Here is a 25,560-nt window from a genome sequence, read left to right on the forward strand (position 1 = left end):
TTCAGGTATTATTTTCAAGCAGATGATATTTCTTTAAATTTTGGTAGTCTGGTTAAATCATACTGCAAAGTATCTATTAGAACTAAGATGCTTATTAGCAGTCAGTCTACTCCAATTCAGCTAGATTTTTACTCAATGAAAAACTGAAAAGCAAACACATGGCTTTAAAAAAAAAATGCACAAAATTGTCACTTATTAGCTTACTGTGATTTAAAATAAAATGGTCGAACATTTCTGTCTATCTAAGCTGAGAGAGAAATTTCATAACTAACAATTTTAATTATTACTCTTCTCAAGTTCTCTTTCATTTTCTTTCAACACAGTTACAAAATTTATTCAGATTTAAGTTGGACATTTAGTGAATACAAATATCTTTCATCAACAAAGCGGCAATCCTGGAGAATATGATTTGGACTCTGCTACATTATGTTCAAGGTATGAGTTCTGAGATACCTATGTAATATATTTAATATATATCAAGATGCTCCTCTGCAGGTTAAACTAAAATATGCCTTCAACTTTAAGGACACTGAAATCTGCCTTTTATTGTTTTTCGTTTTAGTAAAACAAACACTGATTACTGAGGTAGGTTTTCCAGTGATCTTTCTCAAAGTTTAATAACAAAACTTTTGCATTATTAGACATGCATTTATCTAAGCTTAAGTTGAACCAAGCTCTTTATCTTGTCTGTATTAGTTTTACAAATTGTATGAAGAGTGAAAGCCAAACTTTCCTACTATGTAATTATTGCACTCAATGAACAGTATCAATAATAAATGAAACACAGAAGATAATACAGGTATCTAACTCCACAGTAACACCAAACTATGGAGTTTTAGATGCCCAACAAAATATTGGCAAAAACGGAATATTTATTTAATCAATTAAAATGTGTGCCTACTTGCATCAAAATTTATTTTTGTAGTTCATGCAGGCCTACACACACTAAACCAGTAATTCTTGCACCACCACTACTTGTCCCCAGGGAACGCCCATACCACATGTGCTCTGACACATGGCACGTTACCCCAGCAGCAGTAAAAGGAGGGTGAGGCCAGCACTGGGCTGGCCCCCACTGCCTGTCCTGGGGGCCTCCCAGGGCTGCAGCAGTGGTGATTCTGCTCTGTGGAGCCTGGCTGGCAGCCACAGCATGGATCCAGGTGGCCTGGCTCCACCTCTTGAGCGGCACATGCTGCCCGTGCATGCACCGCTCCACTTATATTCTCCCAGGGGTCAAAAAAACCCTCCATGCTGCTCCTTTACAGCTTGGAGAACAACTGAACATGAGGTATCTGTCTGTCACAGTAGACATGTCTGTGCTGCCACGTATTGCACAGCTGCACTCATCTGGACACTGCCAGGGGTGCCTTCAAATCCTCTCAAGGGTGTCATGGAGTGCCATGAAATATTAGCACTGTTAGATGTGCAACCAAGATTCACAAGATAAACCCAGAGCTTTCACATAAGAATACATAGCGTTAAAGATTTTGACCTGTTGGGATCTTTCTGAATTCTTTGCAAGAAAATTGCTCTATTTTTTTCTGTAATTTAAAAAAAAAAAAAAAAAAAAAAGCTAATAGCTGGTATCTTCTATGGGGTACTTCAAGTCTATCAAGAGATGCCCCAAATCTAAAAAGGATGAGAACCACTGCCCTAAACAAAACTAACTCTTTGGAATATCTCCTTTGAATGCAAAGCAGAGGACCTTTTTTTGTCTAGGATCTATAGAAATGCCTGGGCCAAACAATCCTAAAATGCTCTCAGAAGTGAATCCATAACAAAAGAATTATTTAGAATGTGCACGCGATATAAAATGTAAATTATGAAGTATTTATAGAAGAAAGAAATAATTTAAAATACAGCTCTACTGAAAACTGCAACAGGAATTATGGAATTTTATAACAGCAATTATCATCACTTTCAGACTCAATTTCATCTTTGAGGAAAAAAACAGCAATTTAAAAAGGAGGGCACTACTGAGTGTTATATGCACTGAAATGCACAATATATTCTCTTCTGTTAGTATTGACAAGTCTATCTGCTCTTGTGAATTCAACTGCTCAAACTAACTTAATCAGATATGAATATATTTCCATTTGCTTCCTGTCTGTAGCAACTCTATTAAACATGTTTTTATACTCTGATATAGCAAACAAGTTGTATATCATTTTTACTAGTAACAATGTCAGGTTTTCAAATCTGGCACTAGTTTCTAATTGTTTAAAAAGGGAAAGACCTACCTTTTGTACACATTACCTTCAAATTTGTGCGTTCCTCTCAAGCAATTTAAATACAGAAAATTGGAAGTCAAATAATGACAAATGTTTTAAAATAAAGTAGGGCTTGATCGGTTTCAATCATGACATTTTTTTTAAAGTTAATTTTGAGCAGAATATAATCAGCTTTTCTATTGGAATGCAAAGAGTTAGCTGGTGCATTTACTGATATAACTATTGTTGGCATAAAAGTATCACTGAACTGTGTGGGAAAGGGCTGGATTGAAAAAATGGAACAATAATGGGCATGTTTGTTTGGTGTTTTTTTCCAGGCTTTGGTAGAAATCTCTCTTGTCACAACACATTGTCAAAAACGGCAGAGGAAGAGCAAAAGTGTTTGAGTAACTATGCCTGATTTGCATAGAGTTAGAACTGCACACGCGTCTATTTAAAGTCAAATAACTTTACACGTGTGAATATCTTTCATGCTACCCTGAGCTTTTGCACCTTAGAAAAACTGTTCTGAAGAAATATTCTCTTTTACTATATCAGTTTTTTTGTTCTTCTTTATATGTCATACTAGTTTGAAATGCAGCTCATTTATAATCTAGTTCCTGCACACATTCTGTCAATTCAGTCTCCTATCTAGGAAGGCACACTATGATGCTTTAAATGTCTATAGATCAGCCCTGTATTGTACTGAGTTGGTGGAAAGGCCAGGGAAGTTTTTCAAGGGGCTTTTTTCATCCATGATTCCTCCATAACCTTTAGACATGCTTGGAACTTGGTTTACTGGAGCAGTTAACTGTGTGCTTGATGTTTTCTGGGCCATGTTTGAGCACCTGCAAGCTAGTGGAATACCATGCTGCTACTACTATTAATTTGAAATAATGTGGTTGGAACTGTAGAGCATATGCCTAGGAGAATCTTTGACCAAAAGACTTTATCTATTAATGATAGAGCAGCAATCAATTGACAGATAGTGAATACATGCATTGTTCCTGCTTGGGAGAACAGTACAGTTAATGTTACAATATAGTTCTGGGGCTTTAGCCCTGGGTGGGAACATTACTGTATCTGAAGACAGACAGATTAACACAGCTCACCCTTCTCCGCTCATGGGGAGTTGAAGATTCACTGTATATAGTAATGTATCCAGGTTGTAGCCATATTGGTCTAGAAGAAAAGGCAATCAGGACTCATAGTAGAGAGCATACCTTTTATTAGACCAAGATTTTTGCAAAAATCTTGCTGGTCTAATAAAAGATATCATCTCTACTACAAGTCCTGATTGCCTGTATATAGTAAGTAGCTTTGCAGTCTTTAGGATGCTAGTAGCAGGAGCTAGCAGAGTGAGCACTGTTGCAGAGGGCAGCAACCCCTGACTTCCAAGTTTTACTCTGCTAATGATTTAGTATGCAGTGTTGGACACAAATTGTTTATTAAATAACTTAACCATGAGATGAAAAGTGGGCTTCATCAGCTACGAAGGACAGTAACACGGTTAATTTGTCCAACACTATCTCTGCTATACTAGAATTTCCACTGCAAAAATGGGGATAATATTTGATTACCTCGTACAACTGGTGTAATGGGTTTGAACTGTACTAGGGCCTGGAAATGAAAACAAGCAGTCCCTATGGAGTCTGGATTCTAGGGGCACAGCCTCGGGAGATCCCTTGCTTTTATAAAATCTCATATGCCAGAATACAAATTCAAGACTGTACCAACTCTTCAGTGAGATTAGGAGATAACTGGGTCCTGAGAAGAGTAACGAGACAAGAATTCAGGCAGGAAGCAAACTGCAGTCATTTATTCATGGCCCTAAACCATGGGGACAGCACGGCATTTGTTCTATAACTCAGCAAGAGATGTTCTGTTTTCTTTCACCTGAAATCTTTGGGGATTTACGCCTGCTCCCACAGAGAAGGAACAGCGACCATAGGGGCCTATGAGGCTGTTCAGCCACGGCAATGCAGACGATTGTGTGCATCTTAAAGATAACCATTATTAGGTAATTTTTCAAGAAAAGTGAAACATAAGGAAATACGATACAAGAGAGTTTTTAAGATGGAACTTAAGAGCCAACTGCTGAGGCTGTTACTCATTAGAAGTTAGCTTCTCACAAAAGGAACTATATCTACGTGCATGGATCACAGCTAGTGAAATGGTTTTATTCTAACTGGCTCCTTTGGACACCACTGGAATATAAATAACAATACAATTTCTAAGTTCTACAATTATGGCTTCAGGTCACCTGCTCTAAACTGGACCTTGATTAGGTAAGAGGGTCATGCATACGGATTCTCATATCTAATGAAAGGCAAGCACTCTCCCCAAGCCCTACTGTTCCTTCCTGTGATCTTTTGTAGTATTCTCTGCAATTGGAAGATCTAAATCAGATACCTAACTACTTGCTACTGAATTAGGGTGAACTGCATCCCTTCTTTCTTAGACTGGCAACTAGAAATACTCCTAAGATACTGAACCTTTTTCTCCTCTCTCTTCCCTCCTGATGCCTCTCTTTATTGAAATATGATGCAACTACATTGGGTTTCTGCAAGCAACAAAAACAAATTGATTATGAGCCTCGGTTTATTCCGAATTCGTATGAGTCAACAAAGCTACAAGCATAAATTTTCACCCTTGGAGTGATTGAAATGGAAAACTAACAGACTATAAATCGCCACTTTGTAAAATATTTCATGTCTATTGCAAGGCTACATTATTTGATGTCAACACTGAGGCAGCCAGAAGCATCTCAGTTAAATAAAAACCATCAAACAACACCGCACCAGTATAACATAAAGATGTCCTTGCAGAAGAGATGGTTAAGAATTGCTCTTATTGTATATGAGCAGTCTCATGACTTCTTGGGAGCCCAGGAATTAGTTATGGTCACTGTAAAGTAAAAGGTCTCTGAAATTCTTCACTCCTGCACGGTAGTCTGCAAAATATACCACTATTTAGCAAGCTGTTTTCTTAATATTCCTGTAGTCTGGGTGCAACAGAAGAATCACTCTTAAAGTGGCCCCATCAAATTAAGGACTCTGCTAAACTGCATAGCATAATGGCAAGAGTCAAAGAAGCAAAAGGTAAACAGCTTCCAAAATCGCAGGAATATATTGAAGTGGCTGTATTGGTATGCTTACACAAGCAAAGGCAAAGAGTACACGTTGGTCAGTGTAATTACTTTTCCCTTAGAGAGATCATTAAAAAAGAAAGGTATCGTCAAAAAATAGAAATCTAACCCAAATTATCCCCCCATAAGAGTAAAACATTACAACAGCCAATAAATAAAAAGGAAAATAATAATATTAAGATAATTCAAAGGCAAATAGCTCTAAAGATATATAAAATCAAATAACTGAAGTCTTTAAATTGATCAAAATCAAACTGTGAGGGAAAAGGTATGTTTTTTTGTCCTTTATGGGATCGGGAAGGAATAATTAAGGAATATAAGAATACTGTTGAGAGGCTAAACTATTTCTCTGCATTGATCTTCATGCTCTGCAGTAATGCTGAAATACTTACTTCATGCCTAACTTTTGGTTATAACAACAAGAGATCAGAGATTAAAGTCTACAAGATGATGCAAGGGAGATGGGATTTTTCCTGCCTCAGGCAGAGGGTTGGACTGGATGACCTCCCAAGGTCCTTTCCAGCCCTACTCTTCTATGATTTCATGGCTCTGCTGATTTTCCTCCCAGCACATAAAGTGGCTGGGCTGCTAACAAAAACAGGAAATCTCCCTCCCATCACTGGCAGGCAGCAATACTGTATCTACACTTTGAAAGGGCAGTAAGGTAAATTAAACAACAGTGAGTTTTTGTTTCATACCTGCATAAACATTTAAAATTAAATGATTATTAAAAGAGCAGTGAAACATCTAAAAGATCATAATACAGCAGCATCCAATACCCTTTCCCCAAGGACAAAATATTTCATTACTGCTTGCTGTGGAATAATGCATTTTTTCGCTGTCAGAGGATACAACATAATGGCAGACAAGTCTCCTCCCAGGAATTTTTAGGCTCTTGCTAACAAAATGGTGCTACCAAAGTTCAACTCTAAGGCCCAACATACAACCCTATGATGTTATTATGGTTTGCTGCTGCCTTTGTGGCTGTTATGTAATTTTACTGTTTTCAGAATGGTTTCCATGGCAATAAAACTATTGCCTTAACACCACTCAGTGCTAATTGTGGTTCTCCTGCTTTTTCCAAGATTTGGTTAGAGAGGATGCCACAGTTATATTTGGTGCAGGGTGTGTTATTGTATATTACTTTCATGTTTGTTCAAACCCATTGTTGCCCTATGAATCTTCAGTAGTTCTCTGGACTGTGTTCAATAATTGGGGCCAAATTAACAAAGGTTCCAATCCTGCTGCCTGTATATAAGCTGTTACTGAAACCAATGGGATTAATCGCATGCATCCATTAATGATCAGGGCTGGATCTGGCATGCATACATCATATTTCATCACAACCGTGAGGATTAACCAAAATTGTTCCTTTACTGAAAACTAATTATGAGAACTGAATATTTATATTCTTAAATCCTTGTTCTTATTAAGGGGAATATACTGGCATGTAATAAAATAAAAACCAAATAAAACAAAAATATAGTTTCAGGCAATTATCACATTTTCTAATATTTAAACCTTGTCCCTCTTCTTCTGCTGCCTGATAGAGCAAGATAAGCCACTGGTGAAACTGACTGACTGCCATGGGAATAAAAAAGTGACTATACACCAAATGTTGGCAAACCAGAAAAATACAAGGTTTTTTTCAAATCTCTCTCTCTCTCTCTCAATAGTGATCTTAGATGATGCTACAAGTAGCAGGTAGAATATGCAGTCCCTCATTAAAATGAAGATGCTTGGGTGAATCTGGGAAGCACAGACCACCAAATATTAGTTCAGTACCATGTTAACTAAAATTCTCAAAAATGCAGTTATAAAATGGTTTGAACATGTTATGATACAGAAAAAACATCCTGCCTTCTGATTAGGGAAACTGAACCTCTCTACTATACAACTGTTTAAACATGTCAGTGAAGAAATGGATAAAGGACAAACTGACAGAATTTATCTGGACTTTTGAAAAGCCTTTGCCAAAGTCCTCATATGAGGTTACTAAGGAAACTAAACGGTGTCAGACATGAAGCAAAGTATTGTTATAGTTTGAAAACTGGCTGGCAAACACAAAGGGAAGGATTAAATGGTCTATCTTCAATATGGCAAATGATGACAACAGTCAGGACTGTGGTATTTAATATATTAATGATCTGAAAAAGTACCAAACAATGAGGTGGTGATTTTTTATCTTTGTATAGAGGGAAATATGGGTATGGAAAAAGTCATTCAAGCGAGCAGCTGCTTAAGGCAAGTATCCTGTTAGTTCAAAATTGGGGGATTTGGGGGAAGGGCAGTTGTATAATTTATGTCGATACAGTAATGTGAGCTAGATTACAGGATTATGAGGTGATGTGAGAGAGCAGAGGTAGATGGCTAGAGCTGAACGATAAATGAAATAAAATGCATCATTGTGTTAGCACTGAGTCCTCTATGTAAGCAGTTAATGTATACTTTCCCTTTTAAAAAGACAGGCTTATTTTAATATAAGATTCAGTATTTTAAAAAAGAGTTAAGGAAAACAAACTAATTCATATTGTTATAAAACATGGTAAAATGAGATTCACTATTAATGATAAAGCATGAATGAATCAATACCATGCAAACACAGCTTTTGTAATATCTCTTACAAAGCTTGTGTACATATTCTGCCGCCTCATGCTTAGGTACTTTATCTCTCTTTGCTCAAAAGCTATATTGTTCAAATAAAACTTCCCATATTCCTGAGCTACTGAAAAGAAAGTAGGGTAGGTTTCCTAACAACTTGCAAAAGAAAAAAGGCATTATAATGAAGCCTTTGCTTTCTAAATACAACTGTAATAGCAGTTGATTCATAATTCCCTTTATGCTATTAATTGACTACTTTTACATGTCGAAGAGTTTAGATTATAGGAATTACCATTCAAACAAAATATTAATTGGTACTAAGGGTATTAACTCTTCTTTAGAAATGATTAATAACGTTGCTGTTTTTCAAAAATTGAAAACAGAAGGAATCAAAGAAAAATCACAGACACATTGAAGTCGGTCTGACTAGTCTTCTACAGCTTTTGAAGAATAGACATAAAGATACATATTGTCACACAACTCTACATTTTTGATTCTCATTTAATAAGGGACAATTTAAGTAGTGTGTGGTGTTTTTAATCTCAGTATGAAAAGCTTAGAAGATCCCAGTAAGTCTATCTTTTTGACTCCTTCCATAAAGTATTATGCAGGGAAATATGGCTAAATCTCCTTGTGACAGATAGTCCAAGGGCTCCTGTTACTTGGAGAAGGCAGCCCGCTAAGGTAACTGTGTGGGGCTGCTGCAGCAGCAGGGGCACAGGCTGGCCCTTAATTAAAAGGGGAAACTCCTTTCTGCATGTTGGAGAGAGGAGTGCCCTAGGGAGGCTGACTGCAGGAAGCAGGCTCATGGACACCCAAATTACCCACAAGACTGAGAGTAAAACTACCATTGGGAATTTCTAGCTTGGGATAGGGTACTGACCCAGAGCAAGAAGGCCTCTGTGGAAGCGGTGTGCTGATACTGCTGTTTATAAGGGGGGGTTGCTACCATTGGATGACTAGACTGTAGCTAGAGGGGAGGCAAGGAGGCCATGGATGGGTGCCTGGTAAGGCACTCAGAATCAGGGAGCCCAGCCCGGGGTCAGATGGCTGTGGGTGAGAACAGCGAGGGCAGCCGGGCCTGGAGCTGGGGACTCTGAGAGCAGGCCAGAGTGCAGGACACAGGAGCTGGAGAAGGGCAAGAGCAGGAGATGAGGGCTGGGGCCCAGAAGCTGAAGTCCAGGACAGTGGACCTTGGGCTAGGGGGCCCAGCTAGAGGAAGGGGCTGAAGCCAGGAAGACAAGCTGCAACAAACATTTGAGGCTTGAGGAGCCGAGCGCAGAGTTGGAATCTTCACTTGGGTTCAGAATTGAACCAGCGACCTAGCAAGGTATGAGGGGCAGGCATTCCTTAATATGCTGTCTTTCAAATTAGATGGATTTTTTGATTGTGACTATTCATAACTATGTGGGGACTAACTCTTATATGCTGACTAAGTGCTGAGTTAGGTTGTTATACTAGATACAATACCTAGATTCCAGTTCCAATTGGATATGGTATCACTTACTCACTTCTGCTAATGTTCTTTAATGCTGTTATAAACCATTGCACTACATGGCCTCTGTGTTTAATTTACAGTATAGCCACGTTCTAGCAGTAAGTGCAAAATGCCAGAGGAAATACTTCACTTCATAGAAAAGTTTTTTCGAATCCTTTTAAATGATTTAACCTTAACTATTTAGTTAACAGAGTTAACTCTGTGATGTCTTTCTTCCAGTGTAACTCCCAAGTATTGTTAAGAACAGTATATAGCTGGTTCTGGAGACTTTGTGGATTTAACATTTTGGCTTTGATCTCCATTAACTTTTATTATTGTAATAATTGCTAAATGCAACAGGAAATTATTAAATAAATTGTCTGCTATGACATTCTCTTCAAATTCACTTTTTGTCAGTGAACAAGTAAATTTGATTTGAGCAACAGGCTAGATTAAGAACTGTAGTAGGGCACCTTTGGCGCCTGCCACTTTAAGAGGCTTGAGCAGGCTGGGGAGCAGCCAGCAGGTGTAGTTAGGCCCAATTAGGTGGTCACATGACTGCAAGGGGAGCCTTGGATTGGAGGAGGGCTGGGTAGCCAGGGTATAAGCACAGTCCCTAGGAGCTGAGCTGGTAGTTGCATCTAGGGAGCTAGTAGAGCAATACTGCACAGCCTGAGGAGAGTGGCTCTGGGAACATCTGGAGACTACGGTAGGAGCTATGGGGATGGAAGAGGTTCCTGTGGTCCTGGGTAAAACCTGAACTGACATCCTGCTGGGGCTGGATGGGGCAGGACAGTCTCCAGGAAACGTGCCTCTCCAGTGAAAGGTAAGGATGAGATGCTGTAAAATCTCAGCCCCTGCTGCCTTGTGGGTACCCTGTGGAGGGGAAAGGCTAGGGTAGCATACCCTGAGAGAAGCACAGGGGCCAAGGCCCATGGAGTGGGGCCTGAGGCCTAGAAGCCCAGTGAGGGGGATGGAGTTGTGGCCAAGGTACATCTGAGGCTAAGTTTGGGTCGGGGGGCCAAGGGAGTTGGAAGTGACTTTGGATGCCATTTGCAAGGCATGGGACATGGTATAAGGGGAGGTTTGGAGCCATCTATTTCACTCTTGGCATCAGGGCAACCAAATGGGCAGCCTCTAGCATATAAACACCTATTTAGTGACAACATCAAAAGCATGGCAGGAAAGGTAGGGTGGACTACCCTAGACAGGTGGATGGGCGGATGTCATGACCAGCCTCGAGACCGGACCCTGTCACAAGAACCCTTAGTATTTGAGTACTGCTACCTAGTCCTGCCTGACAAAAGCAAAAAAAAATTGTTATTAACAGTTTACATGCTAGTAACTAATTTGTGAAAAATGTCCCATTTTTTTAGTGTAGTTTATAAATGGCTTTTTGTTGCCATTTGCAAAAAATTGACTATCTCCTACCATTACTGGCAATAGCCAGGAGACTCCAAAGTAGAGGATAATGGGAAAATACTACTTCATCAGGCAAAACGGTTGTTACTGTGTTCCTCCTCCTATGCATGACTCTTTAATAAATGGATCTTTATTAAACTGAAAGCTCTTTAAGTAGGCTTTATCTTCTGCTGGGTACTCACAGGGAAATTAACCTCATTCTTCCAAGTTGAGGTTCATGGGTAGACTTTCTCAACTTCTTTATCTGGTGAGAAGCAAACTTATTCCCATAAGTAGCAGGCATCTGACTTAAATGTTTCATTTTCTGAATTAAAGCTGAAGTAGCATGTGGCAGAAGAAAAAAGCCTAAAATATAGGACCCTGCAGGAAGGTCCTAGCTACTGTGCTGGCTCTTTAGCAGCATAGTTAAGCCAGCAAAAGATGTGGAAGCAGGACCTGAGACGAACACAGTTCACTCACTCTAGCAAAACTGCACATTTATCCAAGCCAAGTGTTTTGCTGGTGGGAGGTGATTTTGTTATACTAGTACATCACTCTATGGGTGCAGCTGCATTCACATTACAAACAGTTTGCTGATAACCCTATACTGCTAGAATACTGTTACTGTAGAACAGTAGCGCAAAAAATTTTCAAACTCAGCATGCCCTCAGAAAAAGGCAGCTCTCAGCTTTCACTCAATCTTGACTACAGGAAAAAAAAAAAGAACAATTCTTTTATTGCAAACAACTCAAACCACAATGGGTCAGAATGATTCCCCCCCCCCCCCCCCCCAAACTCTGCAGTCCTGTTTGAACTCAGTTTATGTTGTGAATCACATGCAAGTGTTTGCGTATTTTAATAATACTCATATTTGTACAACACCCTTAAAAGGCTCTCGCAGCACCTCAGGTATTTAGGTATTTGTGGCACTGTGGCTGAGACTTGCTGGTATACAAATAAAGTTTTTCTCTAGGCCATCTACTACACCCAAGAAGATGCTGAAAACCCATATTTCTGAGAAATTATTGATCCTTTAATAGCTACAAACTACTTTGTGTTAACTGCATCTTTTGTGTCTTTCAGTTATGAAACCAAGGTAAAGGGACTAATAATTTTGAATGCCCACTTAAGATCATTTGAAGGGGGGGTTGTTGTTTTTTTTTATTATGTTAAGCAAAATCACTAGTCCCATTGAAGACTTAAATATTTTGAGTCACTTGCATATCTATCTGGCATAAATGTAACTCAACCAGGGTGCCACGACACTGGGGTGCGCTGAGATCCTTTCAAGGGTGATGCAGGTTTGTCTCACAACTGTTAGGCTTGTAAACCATGCTTGTAAGATGAACTTAGAGATTTCAAATAAAAATCCACAACTGTGGTCTTAGTTTTTCTGCTGCAAAGAACTCGATTCTTATTTTTCTGCAGACAAAAAAGAGCCAAAACTAAGACCTCAAGTTGAGAGAGGTTGATAACCACCACCACTCTACAGCAGACATGTGGTAATGGCACTATATGGATCATTATTATTAATAAATAGATTGTTTTAGTTAACATTATTTAAGTAACAAGCAGTAAAGAAAAGGCAGTCTAGAAATGTTAACAGGAATTGGCAAATTGAAGTATACCCTTCTAATCCCTACAATCTCTACCTTAACATGCTAAAGTAAAGTCTAGTGTTTACTTCCCATTCTTCTAACAGGAGTTACAAACTGTCTTGTTTTCACTTGCACTTAATCTGTTTTCATTACTATTCACTAGCTAATCAAATGGAAGAACACCACTCTCTTCCTGTTTCTCTCTCATGGCATTTGATGAATTGGGTTATTGCCTACAAGAGATCATGCCTTTGAACCAGTTAAATCTCTTAAGGGGCCATCCTGCCCTACCTTATGCATGATGATTACTACATATTAACCTGGATTACCACCTTTGTTTGAAAGGTCTTCAAGCTGTCTTCCTAATAGACAATGTCATCACTCAAACCTCATTTAGCTTGTGTGTAGTTGTTTTTGTTTTTAATTCTCCTTGAAAGTATGAAATCCAGAAACTTCCTTGAGGAAAGCTTTGATTCTGAAGTGCACCTCTATGGCTAGAGCAGGCATGTTTAATATTTTAGCCCATTGGGCAGATGAGTGATATAACAGCCATCTATGGGCTGGATCAGGGTCTGGGGCCAGGCACCACCCTCTCCCTGTCCTATATGCTTGCATCAGACCCTAGTGGCCTGGCACAACCCCCTCCTGCCCCATATATGCAGGGATTGGGCAGCAGATCAGCATGCAGAGCCCCAGGCTCATGGATGTGGAAACCTGGCAGCACGTGAATAGTGCCACCATGTCACCAAATCTCTGGACCTGTCAGGAGCCCCACAGACTGGGTGACATGGCACTGGGGACTCCTGGTACATGAAGGGGTGGGCAAATGACTGCACTGAAATAAGCTAATACATAATCATCCAGACACAGCAGTTTTCCTTGTTGAACTCCTTGCTCAAGAGAAAATGGAAGTCCTAACCAAAGATTTCTGGTGGATCTAGTTCTTCACCTATGCATCAGGGTGTTTTTTAAGCCTTCCCAGAGGGACTGGCTGTTTGGCTACTGCTAAGATTGGGTACTCTGACCAGGGTGTGCCAATGCTCCCGCTAGAACCAAAGGTGGAGGCTCCTGGCTAGAGGGTCTTGCCCCTCCACTCCGAGTCAGACCACTGATCACCATATTAGGCATCAAGAATTTTACCGAGGGTCAGATTGGTATGGAGCATGAGGGGTTTTTGCTTCCCAGTAACAGGGGGATGGCTGTTTACCTAGGAACAATACTTTATAACAGCAGGACATTGGGTGTCATGGTCCCCCTGTTTTACCTTTGGCAAGTTAGGGTGTTCAGTCTAGTGTGTCAGGGTTGATGATAGTCTTACACAGAGTTTAGATTATGGCTTGTATGGGATGGTTGGGCTAGGGGTAGTCCTGCCTCAAGTAGGGGCTTTGACTAGATGACCTCTGGAAGTCATTTCCCACTCTACTTTGACTCTAAATAATACCTACTTCATTACTGTATAGAGCTGCCTCGTGCGGCTTTTGCTTTCCACTTTTTTCTTTAGAATTTTTTGTATTAGTTTAAAAGAAGGAAATTTTTTATTGAAATATGAAAAATACCATAGGCTGGTTTATTTCATATTAAAATTAAGCTTATTTTGTGCGCACAGCTAATTTTCAGTTTAAACATTGTTTGTTTGTTTTGTTTGTTTTAACAAACAAATCTAACTTGCTAACGGTGGCTGTTCCTTTAGGATTGTGATATTTTGGAGGCAAGAAAGGTCTCCATCAGCAGTGAGAAAAGGCTTGGTAACTTTTAACATGCTTCTGCAAAATAATTTGCATTATTGAAATACAATGCTTTAAAATGACCTTTTGCTAGCTATACTGCTGAAAAGGTACCATTTAAAAAAAAAAAGCCAAAAAAACAAACTAACCTGAAGTGATGTGTGCTCACTTACTGAAGTTGGTGAAGCACCATCCCTTAACTAGATTTTGGGTGGCCTTAAGGTTTGAGTAAAACTTGTTTCAGTTTGTGGTTACAAGGTTCATGTGAATGAATGAAGCCAGACAGGAAACAAAGGATGTAAATATAAGCACAGGAGGCCAAAGGAAACAAGCCTCAGTCTCTCCAGCTGCTTGTGAATAAAACCGTTCTCAATTGTGTGTTTATACATAACACCAGCTATGGATAAATGCATGCAAACACCAGAGAACCCAAAGAGAAAAACCAACACAACAGTAGAGGGCTAAGGCAGAGAGGAATGAAGCTGCATCCACCTTCAGCACTCCAACTTGGCTTTTATGCATTAAGTGTTTTAATTGAATTTCTCAAATTCCATATATGTAGCTTGTTACATAATGTACTTGAGTATCAGAGAATGGCAATTCTGATGCACATCTTGATGAATATACATAAGAGCAGAACTTACACATACAGATATTAAAATAATCCAGTACGTACATGGTATAGTTAACATGACAACATCTATTAACAACAACTGTTGTAGCATCTTAAACTGCATCGATACAGGCAGCACTACAAATTAAGTCTGATTTGCCAGCTGTGTATAAATTTAATCTCTTATTGGGCCTTATTGCTAACTCTTACTTTTATGATCTGTCAAACCAAATAATTGCAAAAAAATATTGGATATGCTTGTTAAACTTGCAAGAAGTGTTTCTATTTTATTGCTCAAAATTAAAGTTATCCCAAACCACAGGGCAGTTTCACAGGTATTAAACTATTTAATACTAGAGCATGCTACTACAATATAATGCATTAATGAAGCAGCACTGATAATTTTAGTCACCGAAAGATTTATAGTTTAGAATAAACTACATTCTATGGCAGCACATTCTCACACTTCTTTACCATATTATCCAGCTGTGACGTTTCACAATTTTTCACTTATGCAAAATCTGTGTTCTGGCCTACATGAAGTCATACTTTTCATGCAGGAAGTTGATATGCCTACCTAATGTTTTGAGAAACTATATTTGAACAATGTGATTACTACACTGAAAGAGATCTAGACATGGGGGGAGGGGGCAAGAGTACTCATGCACCCCCAACTTTGCAATGTTTTGCTTTAAATGAGTAACTATGCAGTGTAAATATTATCTTTAAATTACTTTTGTTTCCTGTTTAAAAAACAAAACAAAACCCCCAATGCTCAATATCAGCAATGTAGGATTTCAAAGCACAAGTGTAAATTCCTTATTTGGGAATTATTTGATGACCTGCCCCCATTAGCCTTTGAAGCTGCAGAAACACCATTATTGGAAGAGAGCATCCTTTTTATAAGATCTGTATTTTCCCCAAACGCATCAGCCTGTGAGTCATAGTCTACTTGAGCATTTAGGAGGCCTTAACTATTGCACTAGTTACTGTACTAAAGACAGATAAATGTTGAGAAAAAGCTAAAAAGTCTTGCTTAGAAGATGAAGGGTCAATAAGCCAAATAGGGTGTTAAACAGTGTCTAAAGACTTTAATTATATGCAGACTTGGACATAGTTATGCCTACTTTACTTTGGAACTCTTCAGAGCTCAAGCATAGTGGTTATTGCTCCAGCTGTAAAGTCTATGTAGAGGCAGGGGGGCAGCAGGGAGGCTGGAGAAGAAAAGCTACCAGCAGGCCATGAGCAGGTGTTAGAAGTGTTAAAAAGGTGTCATCCTGCCCTGCCTTCTGCATCTCTAGAATTAAATCCCACACAGACAAAATACACTGTCTGTGGACACTTCTAAAGTAGAGATGTTCTTAACATGTTTTACTTCCTGGAAGAAAACACTGGAAAAAGTAGGGAGTTTAGGAAAGGGAGGAAGGAATGAGACAGGTCATTTAATTCTTGTACTAGAAAACATAGCATTGTACTGTATTTGAAAAAAGAATAATAATAACTCTTTCACACACTGATATGGTTCCAAGATGGAACTACCATTGAAAAGGAACCATCCCTGGAATCTTGGAAGAATAGTTGCTCCCCCAGGAGATCCCTAAACAGAGAAAAGGACAACAAAAACATTGGTGAACCACTTAATTTAAAACAAGTCATTCTCTTCAGTGCGTTCTTCAAATACTTGCAACTTCTTCAAAATGTAAGACGCTAACAGTTTCCTTCAGAACAGGAATATAAACTGAGTTGTGATGATTATTTGCACACTTAAAAATGCTATTTATAAAGTTTAATTGGTTTGAACTGGCCTCACAGATAGAGGCTGAAGACGGCTCAAGGATTTTCTCTCACATGACTGAAAACTAGTGGAAATTCAGCTTAGAATAGATCATGGAAGACTTAATGTCTAAACAAAATTCTTTCAATAAGCTACTGACCGCCTGAAGCAGGGCTTTATTTTACAACCTTAAACTACTGTATTTGTCCTACAAAGTGTGAAATTGATATGAACTTAATCTGGAGAGAAGATGCATATTTAAGAGACAGAGTTCAACATGTTATACAGGGATAATTATTGTAAAAAATCCTTGCATGGCATACTGAATGTTAAAGACTAGAAGTTCTTATAAGCTTGAGTGAAAAAACTGGTAGAAAAAAAATCTTAAAACAATCTTATGGAAGCATTATACTTAACTAGTGTTTTAGAACAATTTGCATAACTGAGTTCACACCTTGGAAAAGATGACAGCCTGGTGAAGGAAAAGGGAGCAATCATTAATGTTCTATATTTATCCTTCATGTACTCATCTGCTCACTCCTATTCTCTACATTTTACTCTTGAATGCATTACTCATAAGTCACGCACTATGGGTACTGAGCTCAGACCAGATGCATTAAGGTAGCCCAGAAAATGAGACGCTAAACTTCTGTTACACCTCTTGCTTGCTTAAAGTATTTGCTGGTTGGAGGAAAGATGGAAGGAATTTGCTATAAAGAGAGAAGATTATAATCTTCAACAGAGATCCATTTAAACATGTAAACAAAAAAACCCTCTTCTGTAGTCAACCATCTGCAATTGTATATCTCCGCCTCTACCAATTACCTCCTAAAACGCTCAAAACAATAGAGGCAATGCACAGCTACGTGGAAAACCAAAAGAAAAAACAATACAACCCCATAACCCTCTTTCCCTACCCCCTTAAACAACAAAAAACCCAAAACCATTTCTAGCAGCTCAGTTAAATCATGACAAGCTGCCACCTTCATAATCTGTCATGCACTTATAGCATTTATAATACTGAGAAAATGAGAGTTAACACTTTTTCTATGCTGCCAGCTACTTCGTAATGCCATGTCTCTCAGGTTTAAATCAGCTCACCAAATGGACTGGTAGGAAACCATTGTGTTTTCTACAGGTGATGGCAGTCACTGGGGTTCCCAAGAACAATATTCAAAAGCCTTAAAATCTTAGGCTTAAGAACAGTTGTTCCCTAATACAGACTTTCTTTGGAAAAAGATGGATTAAATTAAGTATTTTCATTTAGAAAACTTTTCCAAGAACAGCACTTTAAAAAACAAAACAAAAAAAAAAAAAAAACACAAAACTTCCCATTAAAAGCAAGCCTCCTCTTTTCTCTACCTTCACATCTTCTCATGCTTCCCCTTCTATGAAAAGTAATGTGGAGTAAGGGTCACTTTCACAAGATTTTAGTTGATGATTCTATTTCACTGCTCCAGTTTAACGGAGGAAAGTGAATTTGATTCCACTTTATTTACTTGACAAGTGGATAAAAATGAAGGAGCTGGCAGAACACATGACAAGGGAACACCTACATTCTAATAAATCAATAGCTTGTTATAACTTGTATGTGAAAGTGGCCTCAAACAGTTTACTTCCCAGTAGTAGAAAATATTTATTCAATATATATTTTAAGTTAATAAGCATGCAAATGTGGTTTCCCTCTCTGATCTTATATTTAGATAAATGAAAAAAACCTACCATTTATCACAGTTTATACAGGAAGTTGAGTTGAGACAAATTAGAACAAGATATTTTGTGTCTGCACCAAAGAGTTTTGAATTGAGACTATTCAATCTTGCACTGATTATTGCTGTACACTTGATTTTTTTTTTTTTTGGATAAACTTGGCATGATCCTCTCAGGGATAACTCATCTAAATCCTACCTGTATACTGGGAAAGGAAGAAATTGTTATCTGCTTATTCCTTGTTCTGGTGTTAACAAGGAAGTTGATCAAGAGCTCTTAAAACTCCAGTCACCTGTTATTCAACACTGGGAGCTTCTAGACCTGATACTTAATCTCTAGGTAGTTCAAAATGTGGCAGCATACAAGGAAGACTTTAATTGAACTAAACTGTATAGTTTCCTGAGGACAGTACAAAGCATTTGGGGAAAGGTTTTATGCACTTCACTGACCCAGTAGGAGACTAACTCCTGGTAGGGTCACACAAACCAAAGAGTGACGACTAGACAAAAGCAGGTACAAACTAAGTGCCAAGCTTGGAAAACATTTTGTGGGACCTATCGATAAGACAAAGGCATCTGTGCATTCAGTATTCTGAAAAGAAGCTGTATAGTCCTGTGTTTACTACAAACTTGACACTAAATATAGGAAAATAACTGAACAAAAACACTCCAATCCAGTTGTCCTGCACACAGTTTTTCTGACATGATTTACTTCTTTGACTGGATTATTAAACTGGAGGAAGATCCCAGGTAGATTTGGCTGATTTCAGACATTTAACTTAGCTGCCAACAGGTCCTATTTATCTATACAGGCATCACAATACAGGATCTGTGAGTTATAGGTCAGCAAGAAAGACATATAGATGGTAAAGCAGTGGGCGCAAAGGGTTGTCACCATAAAACCCCAACACCAATTAAAATTGATTTAGAAAGGAATTCAGCTCAACCGATAAAGCCTCTCATAAGGAACACTTAAAACAGAAATAAGTGATCTTCAGGCATCCTGGTTTTCTCCATCTTAAAATCCAAAATTATCTGTGGTGGTGTTGTTTGTTTGTTTGTTTGTTTGTTTGTTTAAATAAATAAATCCATGTCTTTCCACAATTTAAAATGAAATGCCACCACATAAATAGGTATCAGTTTAACACAATGCTTTATTAATACATTTGTAATTTTAAAGCAATTTGGAATATAATATTATCATTGTAATAGAATATAACATCTCTTTGCCACCATACCTCACCTTGGTGGGAAGGAGCCCCACCATGGTTGCCAACTGGGTCCCACCTACTAGGCAGCAGAGGTGGTTCCTGCCCAGGGCTGGCTTGGGCAGACTGCAGCCCTGCACCTCATTGTGGGCACAGAAATATATGGGGGGCATGTACTGCCCCCTGAAATGTCACCTATGCTTCCCCATGCATTACCTGTGTCTCTTCCTGCTGCCCCTCCCCTCCAAATTTACCTGGAGGGAGCTGCAGGAACTACTCTCCACCACATTACCTGGCTGCCATATGCACCTGATGCCCCCTGCATCCCATTCCCTCCAGCCCCAACCAATACCTTGAAGGCTGGAACTCTGCCAACCTGCAAGAAGAAACCTGCAGTTTTCCCACATTTTTCTCCTTTTAAATGAGAAAATCCAAGTTTTTCCATGGCAAACACAAAACCGAGTTCCCTGGTGATCATATATAGATTTATCTTAAATCGGTTCTTTACTAATTCAAATGTGTGATCAATCCTAGACACATCTACAATGCATCCCTACTCCACCGGGAGAGGTATTTGCACAAGGAATGCAGCAATGATACTACTCCATGGATACCTGGGCTAGATGCTATAACCATTCTGATGCTTGAGACAAGTCTCCAGTATGCCTCGAGAGCAGGGGTCACTAAATTTTTGGGTTTGGCAATGTGACTAGGGTGTACTCGGTTGTGTCTCCACGAGCACCAGCAATGTGATATAGATGTACCAAGTGTAAGTCATTTCTCTGCCAAATTTCAAATAGTAAAGTGTTTCCCCTACCCCCCCAGGACAGGATGCACGAAGTCCCTAAGCCATCAGTTGGACAACCTTGTCCTAAGCTATTCAGCTACCAGCAAAAAACTCAGACTAAAATGGGTGAGCATTTATTCCAGCTGGCAGATCGTTTAACAAGTTTTGGTGAGCTGTCAAGGGCTGTGCATGCAGTCTTTTAGAAGATATCATTTTAACAAATTATAGATTTTAAAAAAGCAAATTATATTTAAAATATTATAGTAGATGTCAGACTTTATTTTATTCCAAAAATATTTTTTCCTGATTCGTGGTTTTTGTTTTTATAGTGTATACAGAGACTACATACTAGTGCATAACAGCTCAAAATAAAATCTTGTATATTGTGTAGGGAGGCAAGGGGGAGTGGGAGGTGGGTTGGTGTGTGTGTAGGGCTGCTTGAGCATCAGATCCTGGGAGCTGGCTGAGGGCACATGCAGAAAAGCTTGCCTGGACAGTGCAAGAGCTGGAGTCATTCAGTTGGCCAGCCGGTTCTGGCCCATGGGCCATATTTTACCCATCCTGGCTTCAAAGATAGTTGGAATGAAAAGGCCCGTGCAACTTGGCCATCCCCATAGTAGATAAAAGAGCATTCTGTCTCCATTTAATCTCTCATCTAGCCTGTGGGTCACTGCAGTAGCAGTGGACTATTCCATAATTTTAGATAATGAATATTTTAAAATACCTTTAATAGATGTCAGATGTTAATTCAGCAAACCTTAATGCACAATATCCCATTATTTTGGCCTGCAAGTGCCAAGAATGATTTAGCAGACCAGTACAAACACTTCCAGAAACAGTAAACTTCTAGTTGCTGAAGCTGAATAAATGACTAAGAGGAAAATAAAATAACATCCTTGCCACTACTGGAAAAATTTTTAGTGCACAAGCTGGAGATAAAACATGCAGGGAAGACTTTAGGGTAAACTTAAACAGACTGGCAACTACATACATATTAATCAGGTCATAGTTTAATATTTAAACTACTGGTAAAAATATGCTTGGAGAGTGCTATTTTAGGTTATTTATATAAACAATTTCTCTTTTGAACATGAATTCTGTCTAAGATTTCTCCCAAATGTAAACAGTAACACAACCAAACTTGGTACGGGTTCCATTTAAAAAAAAAAAAAAACAAAAAAAAAACAAACCCTAAGGAGCAGTTCCTTTCATTGTAAGTCTGCCAAAGAAGAGAACAGGGTAATTAGAAAAGGTTCCCAGATCTTAGTTATGTAAAAAAGACATTCTAGTCTGCTTAAGTCCAGTTCAACAAGAAAAAAAATGGACTGTAGAAATCATTACTTCCCTTAAGCTTCTGGGATTCAAATATCTATGAAGATTTTTTCACTTAAGGCCTAGTATTTCCAAGTGTTCTTCTAGTTTGTAATACAAAGAAAGAGAGATGGCACCACTGGAGATCACTGGGTAGGCAGCTTTGAGATTCAGTATCTACTTAACAAACATGTTTGGTTACTAGCTGCAGAATTATGTTGTGACAGAAAGTACACTTAACCCAGCCCTTTCTGGATGACAGATAAATCTGCTCTAATCACTTTCTGGTTGATTTATTTATTTTTTCCTTTTTAACCTAATCTCGTTTATTGGTATTCAGGATGTAGTTGGAACATGAAAACTACTAAGTAGTAATGCCATGTTCATTAAAATGCCATAAATTAAGAGACATTATATGGACACCAATTTTTTGCTTTCTAAGTTATGTTTAGAACTGTTTTAAATTGTGACAATTCAGTTCCAGCAGAACTAGTCCACATCCTTTAATTCATGTTAGAATCCAGTGTTATCCTCACAATTTTCCACAAAGGAAAAAAATGAACACCCAGGAGTGAAGTTTCTGTCCAATATGCTAAAAATGCACTAACTGAAATACCTAAATTGGTCTTCCTATCAGATTAAATTTGGATTTCTTTCCAGCTGTAATGTGAGAAAACAAGTTACATGCCACAGAACGAGCAATCATGTTTTCTTCCCTTCAGCAGTGTTAAAATATATGAAAATTAGCACACTATTTTATGACCAACTAAGTTTACTCGAAAGCACAATTAATGCAAGTGTAATTCAGAATATCAACTAAAAAAAAGTTCATATTTTTTAGTTTGAAATTGTGAACTTTAATGCTTGAAAATGTTTTGCTTTCTGAATGAAGTGGGGCACCGAATTAAAAAGACCATTTCCACCTGGAAAAAAAAAGTCAACCAATAGAAAAGTCTCTTCTGTCTGTGTTTACTTGTCCATATACAACATGCTGTCAAGGGCACGGTTTCACTATCCTGTTGCTCGGCTGCATTTCCTGTATAAAGCACTAGCATGACAACATCACTTCTCCACCTGAAAATGAAGAGAGGCAAACAGGCAGGCCAGGGTGCATCTAGTGGGGCTGTTTTTAGTGACCTCCACTCTTCCGTTATGGGCACTGGAAAGGCAGAAGGCAGGGTGGCTAACCCGAATGCTATGATGAAATAGGTTGTTGCTTACAAAAAATTGAGGTCTCTGAACAATTTAGTTTCTGAAGCTGCCACCCTGCCCTGCCTTCTGCCTGACTTCAGACTTTACAGCTACCTGCCTCTCTACGCACTGGAAAAGACTTCAATGCATAGCTATGGAGTTTAAAGAGAGAGGAATTTTAAGACTTGGTACATGCTCTTGAAGAGGGCACTTTGCTATACCAGAACACTTGGTTAAGACTTTCCAAACGGCCCAACATGCGTTTAAATCTGTCTTCCATTCATTGTACAGTATAGTGGGAGATGTACTGCTCCTTCACTTTGAAACTTGACTTGGATTTTTGGAAAAAAAGTAAATGAATACAAAATGTCAGCGTTCTTGTGCCAGTGCTTGTTTACACACATTCCTTACCATTACAAGGTGACAAAAAGATTGTTTTGCATTAAGAAGTCTGGAAAAAGAGATACTAAGATGATACAAAGTTGGGGGGCTGGACCTAATTATCTAGAAGGTCCCTTCCACCCCTAATAACTGTGAAAGTTGCTTTTTTCCTGACCAGCATTAATTTGATTAGAGGCTTAGTCTATCCAGTTTGCAGCTCTCTCACATTCCCACCAAAATACAGACTCTTTAACATGACAGCTTCTCGACGGAAACAGCTAGCCACCTTGCAGGACTGTCACACCTGTATTCCCCTTTCTAGTTTATTCCAGGCCCATTATCCTGCTCCAGAAATCATTTTCTGTTCCCAGAGGATCTCGTGTTTTGAGAACGCAGCCTCCCCGTTACATTTATACCATGCTCTCAGTAAAACTAGAAACTAGAGGCATTAAATGACTCACTCAAAGCGCAAAGACCCTGTTTCCAATAGACAGGAATGTCTGATGGCTTGGGCCCTCTTGCTGTATGGCAATTTTAAGCTTGTTTCACTATAGGCTATTTCTGAGAAGTTAAGTGCCCTCTAAAGGGCTATTTATATTGAGGTATTTCGGTACGCGAGCCAGACCACTGAAAACAAGCTAGGACAGCCACGACGCAAGTGGTCCAAGGGGGACGCAACACGCAGCTAAAGAAAACGACCCTTTCCAAGAGGTCACAAAACGGACATGAGGGCAAGAAACACCCGGTCAGCTTTACTGTGATATTACACAGACAGAAGAAATCGGGGGGGGGGGGAATTTAGGACTAGGGAAACCTTTCCCAGTGGCTTTCAACTTGATTTTAGGGGTCTGCAAATGAAGACAAAAGTTTTGAACGGAGGTGCGTGACTGGGGTCACTTAACCATGGGTTTTCGCCTACTTTTACAATTCAGAGGGGTCCCTCTGACGTTTTAAACGGAGGTGCGGACCCTCTGAACTGTAACCGTGGGTATTCACCTACTTTTAACTGGCCGCGGTCATCTTTCGAGAACCCCTTACATGCTGCGTGCGGACCCCCACGGGTCTGGATGGCAAATTGAAAACCACCGCCTTCCTGAGTCCGGCCGAACGGGACTAGGGAGGCAGAAGGCACAAGCGACCGGCCGGGGGCGGGACGGCGACTTGGTGGGTCTTCGTCCACCTTTCGGATGTCTTATTTCTGGTGGCAAGCAGGCACGTCCACCTGGGCCATGAATGAGTTACCTGCAGGCGTGCAAATCCAAACCTGGGGGGCGGCGGGGGGGGGAGGTGTCTCCCTCTCACCACACGGACACCGCTCGTGTGTCCCTTACCTTGAAGACCTTCCCGAACGCGCCATCGCCGAGCTCGCCGATGATCTCCCAGAACTCCTCCGGGTTCAGGTCCCGCTTGACGTGCTCGTACTGCTTCTTTTTCTTCTCGCCGCCCAGCTTGAAGATCTTGCGGAAGTTGAAGAACGACATCTTCTCCCCCCCTTGTGTGTACCCGGGGAGAGGGGAGGGGGGTTCAATACTACTCCTACTAGATAATAATAATGATGATAATGACTGTTATAATAAGGAGGAAGTTCCAGGTTTCAAAGCAGGGTCGGATTAAATAGTAATAATCATTCAAATGCTACTCGTGAGGATCCGAAAGAAGGGAAAATCCAGGTTTCCAAGCGGCCGCATCCTTCCCCTCAGCAACCAGCGCGCGGGTCCCACGGGGTAGGGGGAAGGCGCCGTGGCCTCAGGGCTGGCGGCGGAGAGCGGGCCCGGGCACGGCGGCGACGAGGCGACGGCGGCTCCCGGCTCCCCCCTCACTCAGCCGAGCGGGGCGGGGCGTCCCACAGCCGCGCGCCGCCGCCAATGCGCATGCGCGGGGGGCGGGGCGAAGCCCAACGTTCACTCCCAACCGCCGCCTCACGAATGCGGAGGGAACCGGCGGGGGGGGGGAACTCCTCGGTTTCTACTGCGCATGCGCGCGGGGTGGAACGGAGCCCAACGGTCACTCCCAACTGCCGCCAGAAGCTAGCAGAGGGAAGGGGCGGAGCTAAGGAGGCTCGTTAGAAAAACGACCGAGCCACGTGATGCGGGCTCAGCCAATAGGAGCGCGCAGAGCGGGCGGGCGGGTAAGTCGGTGGCTGGCTCTGCGGTGGGGGAAGGGGTGCGAGGCGGACTCCTTCAGCCACGCGACTCCCTGCTTTCTCCGTGAGGCGGGGGACGTGATAAGAGGCGCTCCCTGTGCTGGCCTTGGGGGGAAGGAAAGCCTGGCACCGGGCATAGAGCCAAGCCAATCCCCCCAGTGACAGCTGTGACCTGGGCTCCCCACTGGCTGTGGGCTGACAACGATTCGGGTAGATTCCCGGCCAATTCTGGAGGGTTGGCAACCCTATGTGTTTGGTGCCTGATGAGATTTAGACTAGCCTGG

General features: G+C 40.3%; 1 protein-coding gene across 2 annotated transcripts in view; it reads right to left on the minus strand.

Moving 5' to 3' along the window:
- SLK (STE20 like kinase) overlaps nt 1-24,960 on the minus strand; it is a 66,140-nt gene extending 41,180 nt beyond the window's left edge. For both annotated transcript variants that reach the window (XM_006273662.4, XM_006273661.4), the window contains exon 1: nt 24,465-24,960. In XM_006273662.4, the coding sequence (XP_006273724.1) occupies nt 24,465-24,614 (150 nt within the window). In that variant the 5' untranslated portion in view covers nt 24,615-24,960. The remainder of the gene's footprint in view (nt 1-24,464) is intronic.
- Nucleotides 24,961-25,560: the final 600 nt, after the last annotated feature.

Source organism: Alligator mississippiensis, chromosome 6 (genome assembly GCF_030867095.1).
Source record: "Alligator mississippiensis isolate rAllMis1 chromosome 6, rAllMis1, whole genome shotgun sequence".
In the NCBI taxonomy this organism is placed as follows: Eukaryota; Metazoa; Chordata; order Crocodylia; family Alligatoridae; genus Alligator; species Alligator mississippiensis.